Raw genomic sequence first — 16,710 nt, 5'->3', positions numbered from 1 at the left:
ATTGCTATCCCCAACAGTAACATGAGGGCACAGGATCAAGGGCTGGGGACTTCAAGGGCTGGCCAGGACAGGCCTCTTATCCCTATGCAGGATAGAAAACTGGGGATATAGCACCAGATCAAGGGCTGGGGACACCCAACACCAAGGGCAGAATGGAGGGCTGAGGACATCGAGGGCTGGGGACACAGGGCAGGATCAATGCTGAGGTGGCCCCAGGCTTTTGGCAACTGGGGCGTGAACACGCAAGCAGAATCATTCTGAGTTCAAGGGCATCCCCTCCAATGGGTCCCTCTGGTTCCCTCACAGGTCCTACATCTACCAGAAGCGCTGGGTGAAGCTTGATGCTGACTACCTCCGATATTTTGACAGTGAAAAGGTGGGTGGAGAGGATGGATCTGGGGGTTTGGGATGAGAAGGTGGCAGAGGAGCTGCCCCAGCAGGGTCACCTCCCTCTGGGCCTCCCAGCTCGGAGATGTGGCTGTGCCAAGGGTCAGTATCCCAGGGAACAGCCATGGCTGGGTGCTGGGGATGAGGTGTGGGAGGCTCAGAGCCTCCTGGTCATTGGAGCTGGAGCATTGGGAATCCAGGGCACTAACTGCCCTGTTTCCCCGAGGCCACAGACATGAGCAGCGTGTCTCCCCACTCCCTGACCTAGGATACCTACTCCAAGCGGCTCATTCCCGTCTCCTCCATCTCCCGCGTCTCCAGCGTCGGGGACCAGAAATTTGAGGTTGTCACCAACAACCGCAACTTTGTGTTCCGGGCCGAGAATGATGGTGAGTGACAGGGGTCCCTGTTCCCCACCTGCTTTCCCTTCCCAGCCCATGGGATGAGTCCCATGGGCTCCTGGGCCCAGGCTGATCCTGACCCGTCTCGCCTCTGGCTCCACAGCAGACCGCAATGAGTGGATACGGACCCTGCAGGAGATTGCGGAGGAGCGGAAGAGCAAAGCTCCAGAGAGGACACTGATGTCCTTAGCCACCGATAGTGCCACTGAGCTAGCCAGTAAGAGTGGCTTCCTGGAGCTGCGGGGCTTTAAGCACAAGCTCTTTGTGGTGGTGTCTGAGGACAAAGTGTTCCTTTACAAGAATGCAGAGGTGGGTTGCTGGGGGGTGCTGTGGTGCTATGGGGGACCCTGATGCTGTTTCAAGGGGGACCCCTTCCCTTTGCACTCCCAGTCTGAGCAGAGAAGCAGTGAGCCAAGGCATTCAGGCCTGCCATCCCTCAAATGGGGACAGCACAGAAGCTTAAGGGTGCTGGCCTTTGAGCCCTCCCTGTCTGCTAACTCTGAGCCTTGGGATCTCCCAGGAGCATCACACCCACTGTAGCTGCTTCCAGAGTCTGTGGTGCCCTAGGTACCCCCATGATGAGAGCTGGGCAGAGACAGGACAGAGTTACCCCAGCTCCCAGGCACTGGATCCCATCATCCATCCCCCCCTCATCCCTTGCCCACCCTCCCTCACCAGGACTATCAGCTGGGGATTGGCATCACCTACATTGAGATGAATGTGGGGAACGTCAAGGAGGTGGATCGCCGGGGCTTTGACCTCACCACACCATACAGGATCTTCAGGTGAGCCCAGGGTGGGGAGGGGGTGCTGAGGATGCTGCCCACCCCAAGGCATGGTATATCTCACCCCCATCCCTCCTGGCAGCTTCTCTGCTGACTCAGAACAGGAGAAGGAGGAATGGGTGGAGGCCATGCAGCAGTCCATCACTGAGGCACTCTCCAACTCGGAGGTGGCCGAGAGGATCTGGGCGGTGGAGTCCAACCGCTTCTGTGCTGACTGTGGCTCCCCCAAACCTGACTGGGCCTCCATCAACCTCTGTGTTGTCATCTGCAAGAGATGTGCAGGTACCATATCCGGAGGGGCACAAATGGGGATCCCCAGACCTTTCCCACCCCAAAATGGGTCCCTAATGGCTCATCTCACTGGTAGGGGAACACCGGGGATTGGGCCCTGGCATCACCAAAGTTCGAAGCCTGAAGATGGACAGGAAGGTGTGGACTGAGGAGCTGATCGAGGTAGTGGCACAGACCAGTCCCAAAAAGCCTTTTTGGGGGGCAGCACCTTGTTCCCTGTGCATCTTGGAGCTGCTGGCAGTGGGCTGAGGGTGCTGGAGCACGGCAGGGCTCTACCAGGCTGATTGCAGCCCCTTGGGGGGAACACCATGGTGTGGCTTGGCTGGGGAGAGGACCCCCAGCAGCCTTTCATTCTGTCCCTGTGGACACCTGGCAGCCAGTTCAGCATGCCGGCGAGGACAAGCAGCACTTCATGTGCCACAGACAGGTAGTGTGTCTTTGTCCGTGGGGACACGGCTGTGGAGCGGCCGGAGTGGCCGTGGGGCCGAGGGCAGAGCAGTGCTCCGAAGCCGCCGCCGGGGAGGAATGTGTCAGTGCAGCCAGGGCCGGGAACGGCTGGGCGGGGGGGAGCTGGGATTCGTTTCAAAACCTAACCTGGCAGCCATTTCCCACCGGCAGAGCTTGCTTGGCTGCCTTCTTCCCATCCCTCCTGCTCAGATCTTGCATTCCTGCTTGGCGTCCCACCCGCGCAGCCCCCGCCTCCAGCATTGCCTGCTCCCCGAGCTCCCAAACGCTTCCAGCTGCTGCTGCGGCTGCTCCCTTTCCCCTCCCCTCTCTGGGAACGCTGCCTGAAACCACCCCAGCATCCCCAGGGCCCCTGCTCGCACCGCCCCTCCTCGACTCTGGCATGCACCCATTCCACCCCTGAGAGCTGCGGGGTGCTGGGAGTCTCCGGTGGGTCTCTGATAAACCTGTTAATGACAGTGCTCCGCTGTGGTTATCGGGGTGGCAAGGGGTCACCAAAAGTGCTTTGAACCCGTCCCCATGGATACTGAGCACCGCCCCACCTCCCACAGCTGGATGTTGCTTTCCAGATGTGCTTTTCCGGGCCAGCAAGGGGAGTTGGAGGTTATGGGGGCTGTCAGATGCTTCGTGCCTGCAGTGGGTGGGTGCACCTGCATCCTGCCCACACGCACTCCCCTACACCACCCATGCTCTTCCTGCACCCCATTGTTCCTCCAGGGCAGCACTGTGCCTCCAGCAGAGCCCACCAACGTGCCCTAGCAATATTGTCACTTTGGTGTCTCCTTGTCCTTGTCCCCACAGCTCTTCCAGCAGTTTGGCAACATGATGGCCAACCAGTTTTGGGCTGCAAATGTGCCTCCCAGTGAGGCCATCAGCCCCAGCAGCAGCAGCCAGGAGAGGAGGCGCTTCCTCATCGCCAAATACCGGGAGGGCAAGTACCGCCACTACCACCCACTCTTTGGCAACCAGGAGGAACTAAACAGGGTCAGTGGCCCCCAGGGGTGGGCACCCGCTTGGGGGTTCTGCCTGGGTGCAAAGTGGTGCTGAGCTGCGTGCTCTTTTGGGAGTGAAGTCTGTGTCCAAGCAGACTGCCCACCATCCCTACCTGCCTGTATCCCAGCGCCCATTGCACACCCTATGTCCTCACTGTGCACCCCAAGCCAAAGCCTGGGGTCTCCAGGAGGGATAAGGCTGCTGTGGGGACAGGCTAACATCTCTGCCATGGGGTGTAACCAGCTTTATGTCCAGGCTGGAGAGCCTTGTCTAAGGTGGGATCTCCCTACCACAACCAGGCAGCCCCGGGGTTTTCCTCTCCCTGGCTTGGAAATTGTATTGGTGTCAATCTCTGGGCTGGATGGGGCTTAGGGGAGCTGGTGCTGGGGGCACACTCCAGCTGAGGCAGCTTGACATCCCTCTCCAGGAGTACCTGGCTAGCACTCCTGATCACCAGCCATGGCAGCCATTCCCTGTGCTGGCTGCTGGCAGGGTGCCAAACGAGAGTGTCACACAGGGAATATCACACAGGGAATGCCATCCTGGCGCTCTGGCTGCTGACCTTCGCCTCCTGCTCTGCTATAGCTTCACTCCTGCCGTAGCTTCCCCAGTGTTTGCACAAGCGGTGGGGCTGCACGGCGGGGCCGAGGCAGCCAAGGGAATTCACATGTGGGCTTGTTTGTTTTCCTACTCTGGCTCGGACAGCCCGCCCTGCTGCCATATGACTTCACCCCGGCTCCTTAAGGGAGGGATTTGCTTCTGGCTCCAAACTTTTTCTTCCAGTTTGAGCCTCCTTTGTTCTGACCAGGCAGCTGGGAGGCGGCTGGAGGCGCTCACTGCACTCACCCGCCTCCTTTTGCTGGGGTGAGCACTGCTCCTGCTCCTCGGTGGGAGCCATCAGCTTCACTGCTGGCCTCCTGGCTCTGCTGCAGGCTCTGTGTGCGGCTGTCACCACCAGTGACCTGGCAGAGACGCAGGCTCTGCTCTTCTGTGGGGCATCAGTGACCTGTGACACTGGGGACCCCCAGTGCCCAACACCCCTGGCCCTGGCTGAGAGAAGTGGGCAGCGGCTGCAGATGGAGTTCCTGCTCCACAACAAAACCTCAGGTAAGGGCTGACCCCCTTGAAGTTCCACCATGGGCTCACACCCACTGACAACATTCCAGGAGTTGCCACTGGGGTGTTCTGGGAGACACAGCTGTATTTTGAGCTGGTCTCAGCTCTGTGTCCTGCCCAGCAGCTTCCTGGCAGGAGGCTCTCCGTTTGCTGGCACTGTTGGGAGTCTGTGTACCCTGCAAGAGGGAAGAGATGCTTTGGGGAACCCCTATGCCCCTGGGGGCTCAATCCCAGCTGGGAACACAGGTCTGAAGCTCAGCTGGGGATGCAGACTGGGGTTGCAGGCACCAGAAGAGATAGGAGAGAGTATTCCCACACTGTCTTGGCATGCTGTGGGCATTCCAGGCAGCTTCAAGGGACATTCCTCTGTCAGATGGGCAGCCCCCACCTGCAGCATGTCCCTGGGGCAGGAGGACTGACCCCCTAACGACCAGTCCCATTCTGCTGGATGTGCACCCCTGCCCCTGAACTTGACTCCAAGGGGGGCTGATGGCTCCCATGGGATCTGCACCCTAATACAGACCTTGGGTGGGCGGGCAGGAACACTTGGGCAGGTGGAACTGAGGTGTGGGGGGCTGGTCAGCACCTGCCAAAGCCATCACTTCCCTCCTCGCCTTAGCAGCCAAGTCTGTCCTGCAGAAGTTGGAATTTGCCCAGGTCTGGGGCTGGCCCAGCTCTTCCTGACATGTTAGCACTGAAGATATCTAAGAGAGCTGTGAGGCCTCCCAGGCCACCCCAGTGACCCAGAGAAATCCAAAGCTTGGGCTTATACTGCTGGGGACAGCAATCCCAGTGTCCTGGGATTGTTGGGGTGGATGAGCCCAGCACTTTGTGAAGGAGGGCTGTACTGGGAGAGCAGGGATCTGCCTCATCCTGGATTCCCAATCTCTAGAGCTCCAGGCACTCTACACTCTGACTTGGGTTTGATTTAGGGGTGTACCTGCATCCTATCTCTGTTTCATCCCAGAGAATGTGGAGGTTGAGTCTTGCTGGCAAGGTAGGGAAATCAAGGCAGGGGACATGACTGTGATCAGAGGAGGCAGTGACAGAGCCCTGGGCTGTTATTTCAGCTGCAGGACTCTGATGCTCTGCCCTGCACCTCCTGCAGAGCAGCAGGGTCCTGGGACAGCCTGGGAGGGACCTCAGTGGTGGGGGAGCCTGGACCCCATCTCCCCACATTGTTCCTATCCAGTCCCAGCTCAGTACTTAGGGAGGGGCTTTGGGGAGGACTCGGGATGTGGGATGACTCCCAGGAAGCCTTGGATTTGGGTGCCAGCACTGTTCTTGCACCTGTGGTGGGAGCTGGGGGTATAGCCTGTGAGATACTCTTTGTGCTGCAATAGGGGAAACCCAGCTGCTTTGTGGGGCTGGGGGAGGAGGGCAGCTCCCCATGACAGACTGATCTCCCTGCTTGCAGAGCCACCACGCCTGGAGATGGTGTGCAGTGAGGAGAAGCCCTACTCTGTGCACCTGCCCTCCGTAACCCACAATGGCTTCCTCTACAAGACCCCCTCCATGGTCAAGCCCATCAGTGAGCGAAAGGGCCCAGAAGGTACATGTGTGAGACAGGGGAAAGAGAGCTAAGAGATTCACAGAACACCCTCCCGTGTTCTCTCAGGCATTGGAAAGGTGGTGGGGAAGTGCAGCATTATCTGGTAGCCTAGTTTGATGGGTGGTCACATCAGATGGGCACCCAGTGGGTGCTGCTGGAGTGCTCAGGCTGGTTTGGTGGGTGCTGTGGGGTGGGCCAGAGCTCAGGGAGGCTGCTCAGTGCTCTCCTGTGCTGTGCAGAGTTCAGCCGGCGGTGGTGCACGCTGCAGGATGGTGTGCTCAGCTACTATGAGAACAACCGTAACACTGTGCCCAATGGTGAGATCAGGGTGGAGGAGATTGTCTGCCTGGTGAACAACCCACTCCATGCCCATGGGTAAGGCTGCACTCCCCTGGAGCACTCCCACAGCCCCTCTGTTCTTGCAGGGCCTGGCACAGCTGCAGTGGCCCCCGTGAGGGGTGTCATGAGGGGACTGTAGTCCCCAACTCCACCAATGGCCCTTGAACCTATGGCTTTGCAAGGATTCTTTGTAAATAATTTACAGTCCCTTTGGAGCATCTTCCTAATACTTTTGTAACACCTTTGTGACCTCTTTGCAGCTGCTTTGTAATCCCTCTGGAACCCTCTGTCCAACTCCTTTGTAACCATTTTGTGGCCCCTGTGCAGTCCCTATGTCCCCTGTTGGAACGTGTCTGGTAGCACAGGGATGCTGGAGTGCCGGGGCCGTGGTGAGGGGATTCCACATTAGATCAGCCATTGTCAGAGACATCAGCAGCCATGCAGCAGGATGCTCCCATCCCTGGAACACCCCTATTGTCCACCCAGCTCTATCTCACCCCTGTGGGCACCCAGGCTCCCCTTTTCCTCCCTTCTGAAGGATCGAGAGCACGTTTGAGGTGTACACTGAGGCAGATCGACTCTACCTCTTCGGGCTGGAGAGCCCCGACTCTGCTCGAGAATGGCTCAAGTCTATTGCCAAGGTGGGATGCAGGGGCCTGGGGTGGCCCTGGGTGCTGGTGGCAGCTGGACACAGTGGTACTGATGGATTCCTCTCCTCCCTGGCTCAGTCCTTTGTCCACCCCTGTGCCGAGGGGCTGCTGGCACTAGATTTTGAGCGGCTTGGCCGACTGCATTACAAAGGTGGTCTCACCCTGGAGCATGCCCAGGAGGGCTGGTTTGCCCTGGTCGGCTCCACACTCCATGTCTGCTCTGAGGATGGCTGTCGGCAGGAGCCTCTCCAGCTGCGCAAGCTGCAGGAGCTCTGTGAGTACCCCTGCCCTCCTGGCAGAACCCCCTGGCTGGGAGGGAGGGTGTGTCCCCCAAATCCTGCCCTAGGCTGCACCTACGTTTTGGTGGGAGTCTGGTAGGTATCACTCCTGTGGAGTTCAGTGTCCCTTGAATGAGAGGGAATGCAGATGCTCTTTATCCTCTCCATCTTCTTCCCCCTCCATCCTCTCTCCCATCCCTGCTTGTCCCATTTGGACTGGAGCTGGACCCGTTGGCAGAGTCTCCCAGAGCATGTAGGTCTAGGGGAGCTGTGGCACCCCATGATCCCATAGGTGATGGGCTTCCTGCCTTCCTTTCCAGCCATCCAGGGGGACCATGAGGTTCTGGTGCTGGTGGAGAGGCGGAGGTAAGAAGATGGGGGAGACAGGAGCCCCCCACCAAATACCACTCCTTGTTCTGGGGTGTCTTTACCTTCCCTGCCATGACTCTAGACCCCCAAAACTGAGTTGGGACCACCTGCAGGCTCCCAGGACCAGCCTTCCTGGGGGTTGCAGACATGCAGTGGGGTCTGGGGGAACACCTAGCCCCCAGCTGAGCCCAGTCATGCTGGCAGGACACTGTACATCCAAGGAGAACGGAAGCTAGATTTCCTGGGCTGGGTCCACGCCATCCAGAAGGCTGCGGGCAGCTCGGGAGACACCTTGTCGGAGCAGCAGCTGACGGAGTCGGACGTCCCACTGCTGGTGGATCGCTGCATTGACTACATCACCCAGTGCGGTATGGGTCAAGTCCCAGGGTGCTGGCAGGGAGCAGTGTGGCATTCAGTTCACCCCATTGCTGTGGTGGTGTGGGCTGAAAGCCCTACATGCTTGTGGTACATGTTTCCCTCCCTCCCTGAATGTCTGCTCCAGCTCTGTGGGAGGGCTTCATCCCTAGCAGGGCTTTGGCTCCAGTCACAGGAACACCTGCAGGATGAGATACTCTGTGGCGCCTGGCAGTGTTTGATGGGGAGCTGGTGGGCCACCAGTGGGGTCTGTCTCCTGCAGAGGGGGTCTCATCCCCACTGGCTCCATCACAGGGCTGACTTCTGAGGGAATCTACCGAAAGAGCGGGCAGAACTCCAAGACCACCAGCCTTCTGGAGGCGCTGCAGCGGGATGCACGCCGCGTCTGCCTGAAAGAGGGCGAGCACCAGGTGGACGATGTGGCCAACACCCTCAAACGCTTCTTCCGTGACCTTGGGGACGGGCTCTTCACTCGGCGGTGGGCCCCGGACTGGCTGTGGGCAACGGGTGAGCCCTGGGGGCTGCTTGGGGGTCACAGGAGAAGGAACTTGGGCTACCCAGTTCTGTGCAGCCTATTTGTCCCCTTCATGGGTTGGAAAAATATGTCTGAGCTCCACATGTTCCCCTGTGCTGGGGTCTCAAGTGGTGGGTGGGGTGGGGAGTGTGTTCATATTGTGTTTGTGCAGACTCATGCTCTGGCAAGGGTGGGGCTGAGCCAGGGGAGACAGCCAGACCCCCCTTCCCTTCTGGGTCTGCTCACTGGACACTGGGGATAGATGTACCCAGCAGAAAAACAGACATAAGCTATGGCCCCATGAAGCTGGGATGCTCTGGCTTCAGAGAGTTGGGATGCTCCAGCCTTGTGATGCTTCAGCTCTGTGGAGCTGGGATACTCTGGTCCCATGATGCTGGGATGCTCCAGTCCCATTAGGCTGAGATGCTCTGTTCCTATGAATCTGGGGTGATCTAGCCCTGCAGAGCTGGGATGCTCTGGCCCCATGGAGCCAGGGTACCCTGGCCTCACAGGTCTGGGATGATTCAGCCCCATAAAGCAGGTGTGCTGTCGCCCCATGGACCTGGGATTCTCCATCCCTAGGATGCTCTGGCACCTTGGAATTGGAAGGTTCCAGCCCAATGGCACTGAGACGGTCCTTCCCCATTCAGCCAGGGTGCTACAGCCCCATGGAACTGGGACACTCTGGCTGCATGGAACTGGAGTGCTTTGGCTCCATGGTGCTAGGTTATTCTGATCCCATTATTCTGGGATGCCTCAGCTCCCAGAATTCTCTGTCTCTGGCTCTGCAGACCTGGGATGTTCTCTGGCCTCATGGATTTGGGATGCTCCATCCCCAAGCTGGGACAGGAGAGGGGAAGTGGAGTCTGTAGGGAGGATGGTGTGACTCTGAGCCTTAATCTCTGCTTTGTGCTCTTTCATATTCATTCTTTCCCTCTGGCAGCACTGGAGGATGAGGAGGCAAAGGTTGGCGAGTACCGGCAGCTCCTGGCTGCCCTGCCACCAGTGAACCGGGCCACATTGAAGGCACTCATCAATCACCTCTTCCGGTATGGCATTGACCTGTTGGGCATCAGCCTCTCCACTGTGGAGTCCTTGGTGGCTCTGGGGTGTGGGAGAGCCCTCATCCTTTGGTTCATGTCCCCAGCAAGGAAAGGAGAGGACTTTGGGGTCAAGCTGTGCCTGATGCCAAGTGTTGTGTCCTGTGCTGGGGTTGAAGGACGGGGTCTGCGGGAGGCTCTGGGGCAGGAGTCTTGACAGAGTTCCCCACAGGATCCAGTGCTTCTCTGGGGAGAACCAGATGACCACACACAACCTGGCCATTGTCTTCGGGCCCACGCTCTTCCAGACGGATGGGAAGGACTACAAGGCAGGACGTGTGGTGGAGGACCTCATCAGCCACTATGTGGAGATCTTTAATGTAGGTTCACCCCTGGGTCCACTGTGTAGACATTCACAGGGAATGGAGAGGTGGAAGGAGGAGGAAGTCAGGTCTACTCTGTCTGTAAACATCTTTGGAGACAAGGGGAGAGAGGACCATGTATTTTCAAACCTTGGAAACCCAAAGCTTGGACCCAGGATAGTCTGGTCAGCCCTGGTGGCTTCTCTTCCCTGGTAGGTCAATGACCAAGAGATGAAGAAGCAGCAGGATGAAATCACAGCCATCATGAAGATGCGGGAGGCATCATCCAGTGGAACACAGGTGGGTCCTGGACATGGGGATGTCTTCTCCTGGGGCCCTCAGTGTCTACTGTGGCATCTCCTGGACATGCCCTGGGCAAGGATGTCCACACTGGTGGGGGGGATTTCACCCACACATATGAAGGTTAAAGCACTTTACTGTTGCCCTGCAGCAAGCTGGGGACTTCATCTGCACTGTGTACCTGGAGGAGAAGAAGACAGAGACAGAGCAGCATGTCAAGGTGAGCTGTTGGGCAGAGGGTGAAGAGGGGACAGTGGTGCCCTCGTTGTGTGTCTCTGTGGTGGCATGGGGACTCACGCTGAGCTGGTACCCCTGTGGTGTGAGGATGGAAGGGCCCTGGGACTGATGGAGACTTGCCCCCTCCCTCTCAGATCCCAGCTACAATGACAGCTGAGGAGCTCACCTTTGAGATCCTGGACCGGCGGAAAATTGTCATGAAGGAGAAGGACTACTGGAGCTGCTTCGAAGTGAATGAGAGGGAAGAGGCAGGTTAGTGCAGGGGCATAAGGGTGGTGATGAGGGGGAGGAAGATGCAGTGGGGGTGGGGAGTGATGTTAGAGGTGGAGATGGGGATAAAGTTAGAGATGGGAATGAAGTGGGGATGAGGATGGAAAGGATGATGGACATGGTGATGCAGATGGAGTAAGGACGGGCATGGGGATAGAGATGCAGATGGAGATGGGAATGGATATAGGGGTGGGTATGAAAAATTTCCCCTTGTGATTGCACTATGGAGCAAACTGGGATGTGCTTCAGGTGCTGAGGGGAGGACAGTTCCTTACCTCATCCAGCTTGCACAAGTTACTGCAGATGGGTGGGAGTTTGGGCCAGGATGTCTGTCTGTATCCTTAGGAGTTCAAGTGCCTTTTGAGCTTTATGGGGAGAGGTGTCCAGGTTCTCCAGCCACCAAAGTGAGCAGCCCTATGTTGCCCTAGGCAGCAGCAAGGGAGAGATCAACAGAAGCAGGATGAGACCCTGGTCCTGCCTGCTAGTGCCTTGAGCTCCTGCTGCCAGTGGGTAGAGGTCAGTCTTTTCTAGGTAACAAGTGACAGCACAAGATGAAATGGCCTCAAGTTATGCCAGGGGAGGTTTAGGCTGGATATCTGAGAAAATTCCTTCAACTAAAGAGTTGTTCAGCCCTGGCACAGGCTGCCCGGGGCAGTGGTGGAGTCAGTGTCCCTGGAGAAATTGATAAGACCTGTAGATGTGGCACTTGGGGACATAGTTTAGTGACAAGACCATGCCAGACCCTCAGGACACAAGTGTGACACTCTCTGGATGGGAGCTGACCCTGGGTACACTTCCTGAGACCTGCCTGTCCCCTGACTGACAGAGCGGCCCTTGCATTACTCGGAGAAAGTTCTGCCCATCCTGCACTGTCTGGGGACAGAGAGTTACCTGGTGGTGAAGAAGCAGATGTCCATGGAGAACATGCTGATCTACCTTGGTGAGAGGCAGGGGCCGTGGTCTGGGCAGGGAGGGAAGGAAGGGATGGGATGGGAAAGGATGGGATGGGATGGGGATTGGACACGAATGGGGATGCAGAGTGGAGGGGAGGGGATGGAGAAGGGGTTGGGAATGGGGAAAAGGATGGGATGGGATCCATGCAAGTAGACACCAGCTCAGTCAGTGACTCGAAGCTCCCTGATACGGTGTCAGGTCAAATGCTGTGCCCAAAGCAGTAGGGAAGCTGGTCCTGCCTACCCTGCCTGGCCTGGGAGTTGAGGGGCAGTGCCAGGGCTCTGCAGCAGCTGGAGGGCTGCTGTTATAGGGGATGAGGGTCTGGCTGTGCCCTCCCTGGGGGGCCTGACACCCCAGGGGGGCCAGAGCTGCTTAGGCATGTGCCTCCAGCCAGCAGAGTGGGTGACTGCAAGCACGGCATGATGAAATTCCGGGAGGAGAGGAACTTGTTGGGGCTTGGACTGAGCACTGGCTTCCATGATCGCTACTTCATCCTCAGCCACTCCTGGCTGCGCCTGTACAAGGAAGTGCGGGTGAGCCCTGCCTTCCCCTTCCCCTTCTTCCCCTTCCCCTTCTTCCCCTTCCCCTTCTTCTCCTTCCCTTCCCCTTCTTCCCTTTCCCCTTCCCCAGCCCTTCCCTGGCCTGCCCTGCCACACTGTGACTTTGTGGGGATTCCCTGAGGACACAGGACCCATGTGTGCTGGCCTTGCTCAGGCAGTGCAGGCAGCAATGGGGTTACCTTGGCACAGGCAGTGCCAGAGAAGGGCTGTCACCCAGACCTGGAGCAGATCCCAGAGCTCCTGGTCAGTGCCAGGGGACATGCTGGCATACTGGCTGTGCAGAGACAGCCACTCCCTGCCCCCTAGTTCCTGGTCGTCCTGATCTGACACTGCAGCCTAGCACATTACCACTCCATCCTTATGCCCTGTCTGTGGGCACAGGGGGGCTGCAGGGAGGGGTCCCCCACCTCTGCTTTAACCCCTCTCCTCTGCTGAACAGAGCCTGAGGCAGTGGAGCCCCACCTTGGAGAGCATGAGTAGGGAGGGGAACAGGGGGCTTAGCTGGGGTGCAGAGGCACCCATGCCCTCTGTCCTTACAAGTCTGCCCGGGGTTGGCCTCAGATCCAATGCAGGGTCAGTCCCACGTCCAGTCCCGCAGCACACATGTGACAATCACTAGAACTGTCCCTCTGCTACCATCCCTCCCCATTTGGCCCTTCTGGCTTGAGGGTCCCGCTGTCCCTCACTCCAGGCAGCCAGAGCTGGGTCTGGGGAAGGGAGCAGAGAGGATGGGGATGGGCTGAGCTGCTTCCCCATCCCACGGGCATTGGATTGGGCTCTTTTAAGTCAACACTGCTTGCATGTGAACATGGATGGAGAGTCCCCAGGGTCCCCAGTGTGGCACCTGCTTCTGGGTCATGGCAAGGCATAGCCAGCACTGGAAGGGTCCTCATGCTGTGCCATGATGGCAGTGGGACGTTTAGGAATGTGCTCTGGGCAGTGTGGGTACAGATCCACCACTGCCATGGCTGTGGCTGTGATGCTGAGGAGGTGTATGAGGTAGGATCCCATGGGGAATGTCTAGTGCCAGGCTCTTGAGACCCTGTCACAACGTGCCTGTGCTCGTCCCAGCTCTGAAGGCAGCACTGTCTAGGGGGTGCAGGCCCCTGTGTCCCTTTCCTGCTACCTGTGGCCCTTGCCATGGGTGACAGACATGCTCTGCTTCATGCTGGGCTTCACCCTCCTCCCTGTCACCACATCATTACAGCTTTTCCTCCCTGCTGGGGGACAGACCCTATCCCAGCAGCGGTGGGGACTGTGCTGGATGGGGACAGGTCTGGCAGCCACCAGCCCAGTGCCGGTTCCCTGTTCCCCCAGAGTCACAAGCCGGAGAAGGAGTGGCCTGTCCGAAACCTGAAGGTTTACCTGGGTGTTAAAAAGAAGCTTCGACCCCCGACATGGTGAGCAGCAAGGGGTGGCCTGTGGGGTGAAGGATGAGGAGTGGAGATGGGGACAGGGGAAAGGGCAGAGAGTTTTGGCTGCTGGACCCATCCCCTGCTGGCCAGGCCTCCTGCCACCAGGTGTCAGAGCAGCCCTGTAGGACGCTGCTGGCTCCCTGTCCAACCAGCAGGGACTGGGCTGTCCCCAGCCCTGTCCCCAGCCCTGCATTCAGTGCTGTCCCTGGCCTTTCTCCCGAGCCCCGTTCCTGGCACTGTCCCCCGAGGTGTTTGTGGGGCTTTGGGCATTTGCAGAACTGAGGGAGGGTTTGTGGGGCTGGAGGGGGCAGTTGCAGGGACAGCATGGGGTTTGCAGGGATGGGGGTTGGCAGGGATGAGAGGGGTTTGCTGGGGTACTTGGCCAGCAGAAGAGGGCAGCATGGGCTGTTTGGATTCATGATTTCACTCCCCTCTTCCAGCTGGGGCTTTACAGTATTCTACGAAAACGAGAAGCACGAGAAACAGCAATGGTGAGGGAAGGCGACACGGGATACTAAACTTATCCCTGGGACAGACAGACACGTGGCAGCTCTCTGGAGCCTTTGCCATGGCAGGGGGAAATGGGGAACCATAGAAATCATGAAATTATTTGGATGGGAAGTGACCTTCACGATCATCCAGTTGCACCCTCCTGACATTGGCGGGGACATTGTATGTGTGGAGACAGCCTGTCTGAGCACTCATGGCCCCATACAGTTCTCCCTGGGGCCTGTGGCTGTCCCCTTCAGTCCCCTGGGGTCTCATGCAGAGCAGCAGCTGAGGTCTCTGGAGCAGGCAGGTGTCCCTGGAGTGGGCTGAGGGGACACCTTACTTGCCTCCACCTCCTCCTCTGTCTGCTGACACTTTCCACAGGTACCTGTGCTGTGACACCCAGGCTGATCTGCGGGAGTGGTTTGCCACCTTCCTCCAGGTTCAGGTAGGGAGTGGGACAGATGATCACTCCCTGTAAAAGTGGGGCATCCCATGGGGGACAGTCCCAGTGGAATGCTTGGCCAGCAGAAACTCCTTGGGGTATCCAAGCATCCCTAAACAATACCACCCCAGAGCAAAAGAGGGGTCCTGGGCTGGATAAGTCTCCAATCTCTATCTCTGTCCCCTCTGTCTGCAGAATGGGGGTGCCCTGTGGCCCTTGGAGCATCCCAAGATGCGGGTGGCACAGCCACAGCAGGATGCCAGGTTGGGTAACATCTCCCTCATCCCGCTGCGGGGCAATGAGAGCGAGATGAGGAACAGTGTGGCTGCTTTTGCTACTGACCCCCTAACTGTGAGTGATCCAGGGCACTGGATGGCCCTTCATGCGGGGTTGCATCCCTCCTGCATCACATGATGGGGGGGTCCTGGTCTCAAACCTGGGTGGGGGATATCCTGGCTCCCATTCCTGCTCCCATTACTTATGTACTGCATCATCTCCAGTGATGGATTGGGGTGGGGGGGGCTAGCTGATCCTTTGGGGGATGGCGGGGTCTCCTGGGTCCAGGGGGTCCCAAACCATGTGATGCAAAAAGAGGGGATGCTGCCATGCTCCTGATTTTTCCTCTAACAGGGGTGGGTTTTCTGTCCTGGTCACAGATCAGCTCCCCATCCTGCTGTCTTGTCTGTCTGCAACAGCTGTCCTGCCTGGTGGCTGTCACCCATCGAGTGTCATTCAACCATGCGGGTGCTGGTGCTGAACTCTTGCCCAGCCACGGGGGCTGGTGGTGGGACGGAGATGATCCCACCACCTCCAAGCCAATCACTTGGGCCCTCGTTGCTGTTATAAACCAGGGGACAGGGCTGTGCCAGGGGGATCCTCCAACGGCACCCAGTGGGTGCTCAGGGATTCGCCAGGGCAGAGAGCAGCATCTTTGCTGCCCTGGAACCCCTGCACAGGCTCAGGTTTATAATGGAGGGCAATGGGGAAGCCTTCAGGGGCTTTGCTGTGGGCTGTGCTTCACAGTGTGCTTGTGGTGGTGTGGTCTGGTACAGGGGACCAGCACATCAGGCCTCCCAGGGGACAGTGGGTGTGTGTCCCCTGTCACGGGGAGGGGGTGCTGGGACTGCAGTGACCCTGGGGCAACTATGGTTTCTCTTGCTGGGGGTTTTCCCTGAGTCCCTCTGGGTACCATGCTGCCAGTGATGCCCAGACAGAGGAGGAGGAGGCTGAGGATGAAAGGTGATCTGTCTGCCCTTTGTCCCCAGCTTCTGCGGAACGTCTGAGCTGGAAAACTGACATGCCAGTGAGTTTCCCTCCTGCCTGCACCCTCTGTCCTGATCTGGTGACAGCAGGAGCCAAATGGCTCTGTCTGTCCTATTGCCATCCTGGCTTGGGAACATGGCACATGTTCCCAAAGGTGGAAAGGGGTTGAAAGTGCCTGCTCTGTTCCCTTTGCTGACTCTTTGCTCTCTGCTTGTGCCACAGGTTCATCTCCAAGTGGGGCAGCCCTCGGGGTTCTGCGCCAGCCCGGCACCTGCCAGGAGTCCTGTTCCTCCAGAGCCTCCACTGGGCCCTCTCACCTTCCACTGTGGGGACCACAGGCAGCCAGGAGGGGAGATGGCAGCGAGGCCACCCCCCTGCCCCAGTAGAGCTGGGCTTGGGAGCCATTGCCAGACAGCCCACAGGATGTCAGCCCCCTGACTCAGTGTCCCAGCTGCCTTTGGCCACCGCTTCTTTTCCCAGCTCCGGGAGGAGAAGCAGAGCCTGGCTGGGAGCTGCAGTCAAGGGCTTTTACGTTTCTTCTTCCATCCCCTATTTTGAAGTCTTTCTCTAAAACTGTAAGGCAGGTGGGAGCTGCCCTTCCTGTGGGATGCAGGACTGGCCCATCCCATGGGATGCTTGCCTGGCCCCAGGCACCAGCATCATCATACTCGTGTCACTCCTGGGGGAAAGGTCCCCTCTATGCCAGGTAGGACAGGGTGACAAGAGCCTCAATATTCACCCAACACTGGGAAGGGCATGCCCCATGTCTCTGTCCTCCATCCATCAGGATGGAGTTGGTAGGAGCAGCCCCTGTGTCCCACTGCTGCCTCTTGATGATATTAAAGGTCTTAAGAAACTAA

General features: G+C 58.3%; 1 protein-coding gene across 10 annotated transcripts in view; it reads left to right on the top strand.

Annotated features, from left to right (window-relative positions):
* The window catches only part of ARAP1 (ArfGAP with RhoGAP domain, ankyrin repeat and PH domain 1), a 35,206-nt gene extending 18,496 nt beyond the window's left edge, over positions 1-16,710 (top strand). For 7 of the 10 annotated variants that reach the window (XM_015644497.3, XM_015644503.3, XM_015644519.3 and 4 more), the window contains 28 exons: positions 307-376; positions 656-776; positions 892-1,097; positions 1,467-1,573; positions 1,656-1,855; positions 1,941-2,026; positions 3,131-3,313; positions 4,255-4,429; positions 5,856-5,990; positions 6,230-6,365; positions 6,868-6,970; positions 7,058-7,253; positions 7,578-7,623; positions 7,831-7,994; positions 8,296-8,508; positions 9,459-9,564; positions 9,788-9,935; positions 10,134-10,217; positions 10,369-10,437; positions 10,589-10,706; positions 11,551-11,664; positions 12,069-12,211; positions 13,556-13,638; positions 14,094-14,144; positions 14,527-14,590; positions 14,783-14,938; positions 15,853-15,890; positions 16,073-16,710. In XM_015644497.3, coding sequence (XP_015499983.1) covers positions 307-376; positions 656-776; positions 892-1,097; positions 1,467-1,573; positions 1,656-1,855; positions 1,941-2,026; positions 3,131-3,313; positions 4,255-4,429; positions 5,856-5,990; positions 6,230-6,365; positions 6,868-6,970; positions 7,058-7,253; positions 7,578-7,623; positions 7,831-7,994; positions 8,296-8,508; positions 9,459-9,564; positions 9,788-9,935; positions 10,134-10,217; positions 10,369-10,437; positions 10,589-10,706; positions 11,551-11,664; positions 12,069-12,211; positions 13,556-13,638; positions 14,094-14,144; positions 14,527-14,590; positions 14,783-14,938; positions 15,853-15,870 — 3,295 coding nt within the window. In that variant the 3' untranslated portion in view covers positions 15,871-15,890; positions 16,073-16,710. Of the gene's footprint in view, positions 1-306; positions 377-655; positions 777-891; positions 1,098-1,466; positions 1,574-1,655; positions 1,856-1,940; positions 2,027-3,130; positions 3,314-4,254; positions 4,430-5,855; positions 5,991-6,229; positions 6,366-6,867; positions 6,971-7,057; positions 7,254-7,577; positions 7,624-7,830; positions 7,995-8,295; positions 8,509-9,458; positions 9,565-9,787; positions 9,936-10,133; positions 10,218-10,368; positions 10,438-10,588; positions 10,707-11,464; positions 11,665-12,068; positions 12,212-13,555; positions 13,639-14,093; positions 14,145-14,526; positions 14,591-14,782; positions 14,939-15,852; positions 15,891-16,072 lie in introns of those variants that run through there. The other 3 variants (XM_015644527.3, XM_033518311.1, XM_033518319.1) reach the window with 3 other exon arrangements.

This window comes from Parus major, chromosome 1 (genome assembly GCF_001522545.3).
Source record: "Parus major isolate Abel chromosome 1, Parus_major1.1, whole genome shotgun sequence".
NCBI classification, from domain to species: domain Eukaryota; kingdom Metazoa; phylum Chordata; class Aves; order Passeriformes; family Paridae; genus Parus; species Parus major.
Note: the sequence above shows the minus strand (reverse complement) of the source record. Positions and strands in the feature narration are given on the sequence as shown.